This window comes from Pongo pygmaeus, chromosome 8 (genome assembly GCF_028885625.2).
Source record: "Pongo pygmaeus isolate AG05252 chromosome 8, NHGRI_mPonPyg2-v2.0_pri, whole genome shotgun sequence".
Taxonomy (NCBI): domain Eukaryota; kingdom Metazoa; phylum Chordata; class Mammalia; order Primates; family Hominidae; genus Pongo; species Pongo pygmaeus.
This window is the reverse complement of record NC_072381.2, coordinates 17,995,174-18,006,949: the sequence shown is the minus strand read 5'-3', so window position 1 is coordinate 18,006,949 and position 11,776 is coordinate 17,995,174. Positions and strand designations below refer to the sequence as shown.

General features: G+C 38.8%; 1 protein-coding gene across 2 annotated transcripts in view; it reads right to left on the bottom strand.

Moving 5' to 3' along the window:
• Positions 1–11,776, bottom strand: part of MRC1 (mannose receptor C-type 1) — a 102,897-nt gene that overhangs the window by 36,929 nt on the left and 54,192 nt on the right. For both annotated transcript variants that reach the window (XM_054435976.2, XM_054435977.2), the window contains 6 exons: positions 10,707–10,855; positions 7,409–7,608; positions 3,845–3,972; positions 3,283–3,370; positions 2,125–2,269; positions 500–541 (listed from right to left, as the gene is read on the bottom strand). In XM_054435976.2, the coding sequence (XP_054291951.1) occupies positions 500–541; positions 2,125–2,269; positions 3,283–3,370; positions 3,845–3,972; positions 7,409–7,608; positions 10,707–10,855 (752 nt within the window). The remainder of the gene's footprint in view (positions 1–499; positions 542–2,124; positions 2,270–3,282; positions 3,371–3,844; positions 3,973–7,408; positions 7,609–10,706; positions 10,856–11,776) is intronic.

The following is an 11,776-nucleotide window of genomic DNA, read 5'->3' as shown; positions in this document are numbered from 1 at the left end:
TGCTGGAAGGGGCCATGAGCTGAAGAGTTCATAGAATGCAGCTCTAGATGCTGGTAAAGGCAAGGAAAGAGACTCTCCCTCAGAGCCCCTAAAGGGAGCATGGTCCTGCCAGCATCTGGATTTTGGCCCAGTGAAATTGATTCCAGATTTCTGACTTCCAGAACTGTAAGGGAGTAACTGCATGTTATTTTAAGCCACCAAGTTCCTGGTAACTGGTTACAGCAGCCTGTGGACACTAATACATGTGCTAAAGAAGAAGGAACCTGGGACCTTGGAATTGATTCATGAACCCTTGAGAAACTGTATTAACATGCCTTATGTTTGTGCATATGAGCTTCTCTCTGGAGAAGAAGACCCAAACTTCCATGATATTCTCACTCAAAGGTATTAAGGACTTCTGCTCTCTACCTTCCTAGGGCAAGTAATTTTTTCATTGAGAAAGGAAAGAGACAGAGAAAGGGTTATCAGTACAGAGATCAGAAAATAAGAAAACACCTACTGTCTTGAGGAGCTGGTGTTGGCTCAGGTTTTGGTGTTTGTCCTGTAAAACAAGCGAAAAGTAGAAATAAAGTACTTAAACTTCTGCTAATTACATATCCTTCTATTTTCACTATTTTCATGAGTCAATATTGCTAAAAACTTAGTTGTTCTCTTTTCTCCCTTCCCTTTCTTTCTCTAATTTGCACATCATGTTGTGGAGGGCAGAATGAAGGAAAAGAGAATAAGAAGTGAAGAATTAAACAAATTAGGTGCAATAATAGCCAACAGAAATTACAACCACCACAGTTTTCAGGCACAAGTAGCATTATATAAAAGAAAAAAAAAACAAATCACAAGTTTTAGAATCAGAAAGCCTAGCTTCAAATCCCAAGCCTGGGTTTAAATCATTTAGCCTTAATTTTGTCAACTAAACCAAATAGATTAGTTTGTGAAAATATGTGAGTTATTAGTATGTAATAGGTGTTTAACAGCTGTTCATTTTCCAGACATCTTATAATCTGTGAAATTATTTATGATTTCATGATTTGAAACGATTAAATGTGAACTATTTATTTATAAAACAGAAAATGCATTTTTTTAAGAAAATCTATTTTTCTTAAATGTATGGTTTACTAAAAGTTAAATGAAATATTTTTTCTTTCCAATTAGTTAATGATATATCTGGATTTTGTTGAAAGCTGATAAAGGGACTCAGGTTACCTAGCTTTTAGGTTAATGAATTTAACATCTACAAGAGCAGAGCTACAATAATGCAAAAAGGATACCAGCCATTGGTAGCTAAGAGACCATTAAAGGACAACTGGCCACCACTGACTTCTTCTATTCTGGAAACTTTGAAAGCAATAATCTAAGCAGGAGGATGGAAAATAAACAGAGCAGTAAGTCATCTCCAGCCAGAGTTGAAATGGTTGCCAAGATTCCCCAACAGCAGAGGGCAATGCAGTTCCATTTAACCATTTACAACGGAGGTATTGATGTATATTTTGGTTCGAGGGTAGGTTTGTTTATTTGCTTGTTGGTGTGCTGGTTTCTCTTAACATTAGAACTCGGATCCTCTGGCCTGACTTGAATATGCAGAACTTTCTGAGTCCCAGATAATGACTGTCAGCATGCATATTGTTTCACCATCAATAACATGGTGGGGCTAATAGCATCAGAGGCCACTCCAGGGTGATTGTTCACTGTGTGGAACATTTATCTGAGAAATCAATACTTAGAATATTCAGATTTGGGGAAATGTTCACCTATTTGATGATTAACGTAGGTCAGAAGGTGAAAATTCCAAAACGGAAGTTGTATTTGCATTATTCTGTTGACAGCATAGGACACCCACAAACTTCTACTGCTATGGAACCTGGGCCAGGATCAGAGCTGCTCATGGGAACTATTTGGGAGGACGTGACTCTTGCCCAGAACTCCCAGGTGGCCTTTTGATCTTCTCTGTTCCTTTGGCACATTTATCTGTGCTTATCAACTTCATGCTTATCCTATGCAATGATGGCCACTGACAGTTTCCTGGTTTTGTTATTTTGTTTGTTTGCTTCTGCTAATAAAGGAAAGATACTGGGGTGTCAGGAGGTTAGTCTACCAAGCTGAGATAAAGGAGAGAAGAGGTGATCATACCTTTTTGTATCTGGCAAATCCAGTTGTTAAGGTGTTCACAATTAATATCATTCCAAGACATAGTAGGGTCACCTTTCAGCTCACCACAGTATTCAACATTTTGATAATTATTAGGTTCTCCATAAGCCCAGTTTTCATATGAAACCTATATTAGAAACATTAAACTACAACCATTAACCATTTGTATCAAGCCAATGCCAATCATTCATCCAAACAAAAAACGAAAGATATGTTTGCATTGTTTTATCAATTTAGTTTTTTTTCACAATAGCTTTGCTTTGAAAGCACAGTTCACAAACACAGTAGAAAAGAAACAGCTTTCATTACATGGAACATTGTGATGTTGAATAACGTACACAATTGATTATTATAACATTTTCTTTATTCTTATTAAATAGAATGGCTCCAAGGGCCACAAATGGGGGTTTATATACAGGAAAAACTTGGCAACAAAGTTCCACTTCTCAGTGTCGGGAGTTCCTAAATTTACAACCCAATGGAAAGGATAATATTTCAGTGTGTTATTGGAAGTTTTCTCTTTATTAAATGTGTAGGATAAAGAAATATAATTAATTCTTCTTGTAAAAGAAAAAGACCCAGAAAATATTGCTAACAGCTACTAAACTTTGCCAAAATGAACAGCAGAAACAAACAGAGGCCCTGGGTCTAGGTCCTCTATGGAGTTTTCAGTGTGGAATCATAACACACAGAGTTTTGGACTAAGCACGGTGATGTGTTTTCCAGAGATGTAAATATAAAACCCAAATGTCAATGAAGCCATCAAATAAACCACCTCACTCAAGTTCCTTGAAAAGTTGCTGGTGCAGGCAGAACTGAAATTATACAAAATCACTTCTTGTGACAACTAGGGCTTCTAAATATTGCCAGCACATGCCAGAATCTCTCACTTCTTCATTCCTGGAAATGGAGAAGTCTGACGAAGCCTAATCATTATTAGTGGGAATATAAAAAATGTTTCCATTTCTATTGATCTAAAAGAGGGTATAAAACACTCAAGTTTTAGGAAGTTTACCTGCACATCAATTTTGCATGGCAGGATAGTGCCTATCATAATGACCTGTCTTACTAAAAGTTTGGATTCATCAAAATAAATACACGATAAAGTAAGAAAGTTACATAGTAAGTCAAATTACTCACAGGAGAACCATCACTCCAAGTAAAACCTTCTGAAGGGCTTCCATATGTCAATCCCAACCAAAACAGTTCGTGGTAGCTTCCACTAGCTCTATGAAATCCAAAACATAAAGAAAGCATATGCTATTGCATGAAGCAAGTTCAGTAACTTATGAGGACTAACCATATTTGAAAGTTATCTCCTAAATGTAAATTAATAGTACACAAGTAAAGAGATTTAACAGCTAAATAGAAGACTTATGCAATAGATGTGCATTTTGGTATATCCCATAAATATCTTAAAAACAGGCCACGGCCTGAGAGTAAATAATGGCATAGTATTGAAAGACAAATATGTATTAAGCATCTTGAACTTTTATAGAGCAAGTCATAGCAGAATTTACACTTATAAAATTAAAGGATTTGAAAGTGAAACTAGATCAAACAGGGCCCCCAGATTTGGGAGATGATACAGGTGCTCAAACTAGCATCCTGAGACAACAATTTCAGAAACAGACAAATTTTCTCAACTTCATAAGCACGAACTAGATAACAAAAAGGAAGAATCCATAAAAATACCACTTACGTTATTAATCGCCATATTGTTTGCTGTTCCTCTTTGTTATTGATGCTAGCTAAGTCTCCACCCAGAGCTCGACAAAAATCTCGAGATTCAAACCACGTTTTCTTCTCATGTTTTCCTTTTGCATACAGCTGAAGATGATATGGTTACAAAAATTATTTTATGCTTTGTAGTTTATCAGATTAAGAGAAACAATTATTTACTTTTGATGAGAGTTCATTTACAGAAAAACAAAACATTGTAATGACTCAATACAATGTAATTCTTTTGCTTTAAAATCAATTTATGAGTGAATAGTTGGGTAAAAAAACTTGGGGGATTATTTTATTGAGAAAACCTTAGAAAATAAAATTATTTTATAGCACAAGAGAAATTAGATGAAAATCTTAGGAGCTTTAGGCATATGGGTTATGTATACAGCTCTATGTGGAAGACAAGATTAATTTGGTTAAGTGTAAAAAGTGGCATTGAGATGGAAAAGAATGAAAGACACTTTTGATACAGAGAAAGTAAACATGAAGAAGAAGAATTTTCAGGAAAATAACTTTTCTAAAATTGTGCACAGTTTGTTACTGTGTTCAGCTTAAACAATGAATAACCTGGCAATGTTTCGATATTTTGTTGGTAATGTCCTTCAATACCGCCTTGTATTTTTCATTATGGTTGTACATCTTAACAACTACTGAAGCACATGCAACCACAGACAACCATCTGGCAGGGAGTTATGAGCAAAATTACATTTAAAAGATTATATGATTTAGGAATTGTGTCATAATATTCAGAGGACTGCAGAGAATAGTGAAATGCAGTCAACAGTGACGGTCTGGGACACACCCACCAGTATGCAAATAGAAAGGAGGTAATTTTGGCCATTGACTTTTCTAATTCTCATGCGTTGCTCCTCATCATTCCCACATCACAGCCTTGTGGGAAAAAAAATTTGCTTCCAAGGCACTATGGTTGCCCAAGTTGTCATTAAGCAGCCGAAGACAACCTTCTCCTTGACCCTAACTTGAATCAAGCTATCTGGACAAAGGTGTTTAAGTAAGTATCCACATCAGTATATCCCAGACTCCTATGATGCCTCAACTTGCTAGACTATGATATAAGATTTTATTTTCTTAACTAAATTTACTATCAGCTGAATTTCATTAATAATTCTCACACCTTAATCTTTATAAAGGTGGTCTATATATTTCCAAACAAACCCTACCCCAAGTACCTGTAAAACCACCTAATTTCTAGTCAAGCACATATTTTCATTTGTTGAAGATCCACCAGAAAATTCTCTCTACTGAAGCCCCTGATACACTTCTCAGCTCTGGGTAAAACTGATGATTCTCTCAAAAAACTGCAATAAATCTCCATAGCCTAACATCCTCAGGTGAAGGCTAGGAATAAGATGAATCTGGCCTTTGTGTAGTAACTCAAAAGTTTCCAGAGGTAACAATAAAATACTTGATTTTCTTTGTGTTAGTCCTCAAATAATCCATTTACAAACCTCTTCTGTCTTAGCCCAATACATCGCCTTCTATGTAAATTATGTTATTAGATCTGATGGCCAATCTGGATTGAAGACTCCCTGGATTCCTATTTCTATTAGTGGGAGTGACCAGCTCAATTAACCATACTCCTCTTGAGTTAGAAAAGACTGCACAGCCTCATCCTGATGCAAATTCTTCATCAGTCTTGCCAAACTGTCTTACAGGGCATATCATGGCTATATGCCATTCAAAGGGATTGAATAAAAGAAGTACAGAGAGCAGGACTATTAGAAAACAGTATCATTAAGCAGTAGGTAGGTAACAGGGTTTGACTCTGTGTCCCCACCCAAATCTCATCTCAAACTGTAATCCCCACATGTCGAAGGAGGGACCTGTAATCCCCACACTGAGGGAGGGAAGTGATTGCAGTATGAAGGCAGTTTCCCCCATGCTGTTCCTGTGAATGAGTTCTCAGAAGATCTGATGGTTTTGTAAGTGGTAGCTTCTCCTACACTTTCAAATGCTCTTCTCTGTCCTGCCACCTTGTGAATAAGGTGCCTGCTTCCTCTTCCACCATGACTGTAGGTTTCCTGAGGCCTCCCCAGCCATGTGGAACTTGGAGTCAATTCAATCGCTTTCCTTTTTAAATTACCCAGTCTCGGGTAGTATCTTTATAGCAGTGTGAGAACAGACTAATACCGTAGGTACATTTCTGTATTTGGCTAAGTCTAATTTTCTCTAGAAAGGATGTGACTTATAAAAGAGAGAGAGTAAAAGACCCTACTCCTTAATTCATTGGGGTTTTTGTTTGTTATTTTCTGGGTTTCCTTTATTGTCTGTTTGTTTGCTTTAGTGAATTTGATTGCATAAGGAGAAAATGAATGGCCTAAACTATGAATGTATTAAATAATGGTAGAATATTGAACTGCCATTTAATGGGCACTGAAAAGCCACGTGCCCCAACCTATCATTTCCTTTCCTCACCCATCATTATAATCATCAGGGTTAAATCAGAAAAAGGGAGGACTCTCTTTAGAATACCTGTGTGGCATTATTGTAGAATATTTTATCAATTTTATTAGCTAAAACTTGGGCTCCAAGAGCATGGGAAAAATATGAATTGCAATGCCACAGCGTGACAGGAAACAGAAATTTCTATCAAGACAAAAAGAGGCTGGGTGCAATGGCTCATGCCTATAATTCCAGAGCTTTTGGAGGTCTATGTGGGAGGATCAACTGATGCCAGGAGTATGAGACTAGCCTGGGCAACATAGTGAGATCCCATCTTTACATAAAATAAGATTTTAAAAATTAGCTAGGCATGGTGGTGCATACCTGTAGCTACTTGGGAGGCTTAGGTGGGAGGGGAACTTGAGCCCAGATGTTTGAGGCTGCAGTGAGCCATGATTGTACTATTGTATTCCAGCCTAGATGACAGAGCAAGACCCCACTGGAGAAAGAAAGAGAAGGAGAGAGAGAGAGGAAAAAAGAAGAAAGAAGAAAGCAGAAGAAGAAAGGAGAAAGGGGAAAGGAGGAAGGAGAGGAGGAGGGGAAGGGGGAAGGGGGAAGGGGGAAGGGTTAGAGAGGAGGAAGGAGGGAGGAAGGAGGAGGGAGGGAAGAAGGGAGGAAGGGAAGAAGGGAGGAAGGGAGGAAGGGAGAAAAGAAGGAAGGGAGGAAGGAAGGAACAGAGGAAGGGAGGGAGGAAAAGAGGAAGGGAGGAAGGGAAGGTAAGGGGGTAAGGAAGGGATGGAGGAAGGGGGGAAGGGGGGAAAGGAGGGAGGTAGATCTAGAAGGCCTGGGAGAAAGGAGAGAAGCAGAGAGGAGGTGATAGTGGCAGAGCAGGTGAGGAAAAACTTCTGCGAGTTGTGTTTATGTTGTTGGTTGTATTTGTGGGTCTAAATGCATCCACCCAAGGAGCTCTTAAACAACTGATCCCCGGGTTAATCAAATCAGAATTTCTAAATACCTATGGTAGAGTCTGGGCAGAGTGTTTTGGTTTTTGTTTGTTTTTTATGTCCTTAGATGATTCTTTAGGCTGAAGCATACTCCAGATTCTCTTATCAGCTTTATAACTGATACTCACCTTGAAACACAAGCTCGTTCTACTGCTGGCGCCCCAATCTTCCGGACATTTGGGTTCGGGAGTCGTCGTGGGCTTCGGTGGGTGGGTTACTCCTTCTGCCCAGTGCTTGCACACAAATTTTGCCTTTTCATCACATTTCAAAACATCCCATAAGCCCCCTGCAATCCCGGTTCTCATGGCAACACACCCTGGCTTTCGCCCTGTATTAAATATATAAAGTAGAATTCACTTGACAGGTGCCTGCCGAAGGCGTGCCGTGCTCACAGAAGGCACTCAGAACCAAGCATCAGGGATGTGGTGAAGCCTGCATGTGATGAGGAGATGCAGCTGGCTGTGCCAGGGGCATTCAGCAACTGGTCTGTGCTGTTTTGAATCAGTTTCATTGGTATTTGTGTGGTCTATAACCCCAACCCAATTATGATCTCAAATGTAGGGGGTTTTGTAACACTTTATATTTCTAACATTTGGCAAAGTGCCCCACACACAGTCATTTAATGATAAAATATTTTAAATTATCAAATTCACCATAATGGCAAAAATAGTAGTTTACTGCTTCTCTCTCCCTCCCTCCTTCCTTCCTCACTTCCTTCTTCCCTTCTTTCCTCCTTTCGTTCCTTCCTCCCTCCTTTCCTCCCTTCCTCCCCTCCTTCCTTCCCTCTTTCCTTCCTTCTTCCCTTCCTCCCCCTTTCTGGTTTTCTCTCTTCTTTCTTAATTTTTTGAGATTCTTTTCCTCCCACTAAGGTCCACGTAGGTTTTCCAGGACCAAAGTTTTTCACAGATTTCAAAATGAGACACGTCTCAACTAGAGATTTTTGGTAAGTTATTCAAACACTCTGAACTTGCTTTCTCCTCTTCAAATGCAAATACCAAGACCTGCCTCATAGAGCTGTAAGGAGTGCCAGCTTTAACGAACAAAGAAGTACATAAAACAAAATGAGGATGCACTGAGCTTAATTTATAATTCTGCCTTACAGTCAAGGTTATTTCCAAATAGCAGTTAACTAAGACACAGCTTTGAAATTATCAGAATTCTTTGCTGCTATGATGAAGAAATTTTTTTATTATCAGACTTTTAAAGAACATGAAGTGCTTAGAAGTCATTCATGAAGTTCTGGAGAGGTACACCTTTTTTGGAATGTTTTCTCTGAAATCTCTGATTCCCTGACACCTCAAGGATTTTCCCTGATTCCTAAGATTGTCTCCTTCTCTTTGTAGCACCGAGTTAAAACCTGGTAACTGTGGAATAGATGACTACAGAGGCTGCGGCATCCCGTTAACTATCAGAATCAATTCAGTTGACCTGATGCTCAGGCCCCAGCCCCAGGCTCCTTGCCCACTCCTCCTGCAGCTGTAAACTCAGCCAAAGAGGGCAGCCACCATCCTTCCATCAAGGATATACCACGACAGTGGTTGCAACTGAGTTCTGTTCCAGTTCCATCCATTGTTAGTCCCTAAGGACATTCCAGGGCTAACTCCTCAGAATCCTGCTGCTGGATGACACCACAGGCAAAGTTCAGCAGCTTCACTTACAGAGTGAGACTTATCACTACTGCCAAGATGTGTTTTTAAAGTATGTACTCAGCTCTTATTACACCATCCTGTTACTTTTTAAATCAACTGAAATCTTGCTATGTTTCAGAAAGTTCAATAATTCCATAAACAAAAATCACACCATTTAGGTTACTGATCTGTTTCCCTTATTGAAAGGTGAGAATGCAAATTACAGAACACTGAAGTTTAGGACATATTAGGTCAGGTAGTAAATTCATAGACTTGAGCTATTATTTTTTAGCTTTTCACCCAAGCACAATGAAATATTTGCTATAAGGGATGTTGAAATTTCTCTGTGTGTTGTCATACTAAACAATGTTGTGTGCTAGTGATACCACTGTATAAAAAGTCAAAGAATCTTTCCGAGACTACTTCAGAAACAACTTACAACATCTTACGAGGGAAGGTAAATCAAAATATATAGAGAGGCAGGCAGGGTGGTGCGAGTGTAAGTAGCACAGATTTGGGGATGACACAGATTAGTCTAAATTCATGCTTGGAAGCTTTCTAGTCACATAAACTTCCTGAGTCTCAGTTTCCACTTTTTTTTTTTTTTTTTTTTTTTTTTTTTTTGACAGAGTTTTGCTCTTATCACCCAGGCTGGAGTGCAATGGCACAATCTCGGCTCACTGCAACCTCCACCTTCCAGGTTCAAGCGATTCTCCTGCCTCAGCCTCCCAAGTAGCTGGGATGACAGGCATGCACCACTGCACTCGGCTAATTTTTGTATTTTTAGTAGAGATAGGGTTTCACTATGTTGGCCAGGCTAGTCTCGAACTCCTCACCTCAGGTGATCTGCCCACATCTGCCTCCCAAAGTGTTGGGATTACAGGCATGAGCCACCGTGCCCGACCTCCACTTCTTTTAAATGAAGATACTGAAGCTTACCTGGCAGGGTTTTATGATGACAAAATAAAATCCAACGCAAATAAAAGACTAAACACGGTAGCACATGGAAGATATGAAAATAATAAGTTCCGCATGAGCAATGTCCTTTGCTGCACCACCCAACCACTCTAATATTTCAACTCCTAATTGCACTGAAAAGCTTTATGTCCATTTAATATAGTTTTAGGTTTTCAGAAATAAGTCAACCAGGACAGGTGCAGTGGCTCACGCCTGTAAACCCCAGCACTTTGGGAGGCCAAGGCAGGCAGATCACTTGAGGCCAGGAGTTCGAGGCCAGCCTGGACAACATGGTGAAACCCCATCTCTACTAAAAACACAAAAATTAACCAGGCGTGGTGGTACATGCCTGTGGTCCCAGCTACTCAGGAGGCAAGAGGCTGAGGCACGAGAATTATTTGAACCCGGAAGGTTGAGGTTGCAGTGAGCCAAGATGGGGCCACTGCACTCCAGCCTGGGCAACTGAGTGAGGCACTGTCTCAAAAAAAAAAAAAAAAAAAGAAAGAAAGAAAGAAAAAGAAAGAAAAAGTCAACCATTTGAAACCTTTGTGACCACTGAGAATTTCATGAATAGGTTTTAAGTAGACCAGTACCAGATAACCCAGCAAGATATCCTAGCAATTTTTTTCTTCCTTTTTTCTTTAGAACACTAAACCCATTGGGAAATTTCTAGAAAAGAAAAATAGGAAGAAATGAAAAAACAAAAAGAATGAAATATAAATTGTTACTAAAAGCATGACCAATTTACCTAGTCTATTTGCAGAGATACCCGGAGGAATAACAGACTTTATCCAACGGATTCGTAGGGTGAATGCACCCTCAACCTAAGCGCTGCCCATACCTGGCATATCTGAATTCCAGTGGGTGAACCGAACCTCTTCCTCGATGGTCCACTGAAAGGTCCCTTTGGTTTGTATATCTGAAAGTCCTGTCCAGAAATATTTTTCAGGCCTTAAGCCAACGAAACTAGTCAGGAACGCTTGTTCATATCTTTAAAAAGAAGAATTAACATTCAATTAAGTTTTCGAAACATTTACGCCAGTTTTCAAAATTATCAACCTGAAAACTATCTCAGTTCTATGTCTGAGCTATAATTGAATCGGTAATTTAAATATATTATGTTATATTTGTATGTCATCTACATTATACACATTGTCACCAAGGAAATGTGAGCTTATGATGGAAAAATACCATATAGCTGAGTATATAAAATCATTCAGAGATACTCAAACCATCTCCCTCTAGCCCTCACCAGCCCCTCTGCCTATTCTCAAAATGTCAGAGAATTTTGAGAATACAAAGAAGAAAACTAATGTATTTTAAAATACAATGTTTTAAAAAATCAGTCCACTCTTCAAATAGTTCTACTCAATTCTTGATTCAGCAAGTTCAAGGTTAATAACATTATCAAGGATAATACTCATGGAATAATCTGCATGAATTTCCCCCCTCAATTTTATTCTCTCATATTTCAGCTCTGAAACAAAAGAGAAAATTATCATGAAATATAGAGAAGCAGAGACTCAATCTCCAGAATGAATGAGAGGCAGAATCATGAATTCGAACACTTTCTCTCCCTTAGGATTCTTGTCTATTTGGCATTAATCTGGGAACAATAAAATTCAGTTGACAAGGCACCGAAAACGTGTCTAAAATGACAAATAAAACAATGGAGGCTGCAACATAGGAAAAAATCTGTCTTTCGAGAAAAACAAAAATGGTGTCCGAAGTTTCCAGGAACGGAGAGAGTTGTAGATGACTTCAGAGAGAGCAGGAAGAGAATATAGAGAAACCTAACAGCAATGCAACATTTTATTTGACCATAGTCTAAATAATTTCATTCCCTAAACAAAACAAACCAAAAAAATTAAAAGTTCCAAACTCAATTTAGTTGCCTTAAATGTCTCTAAA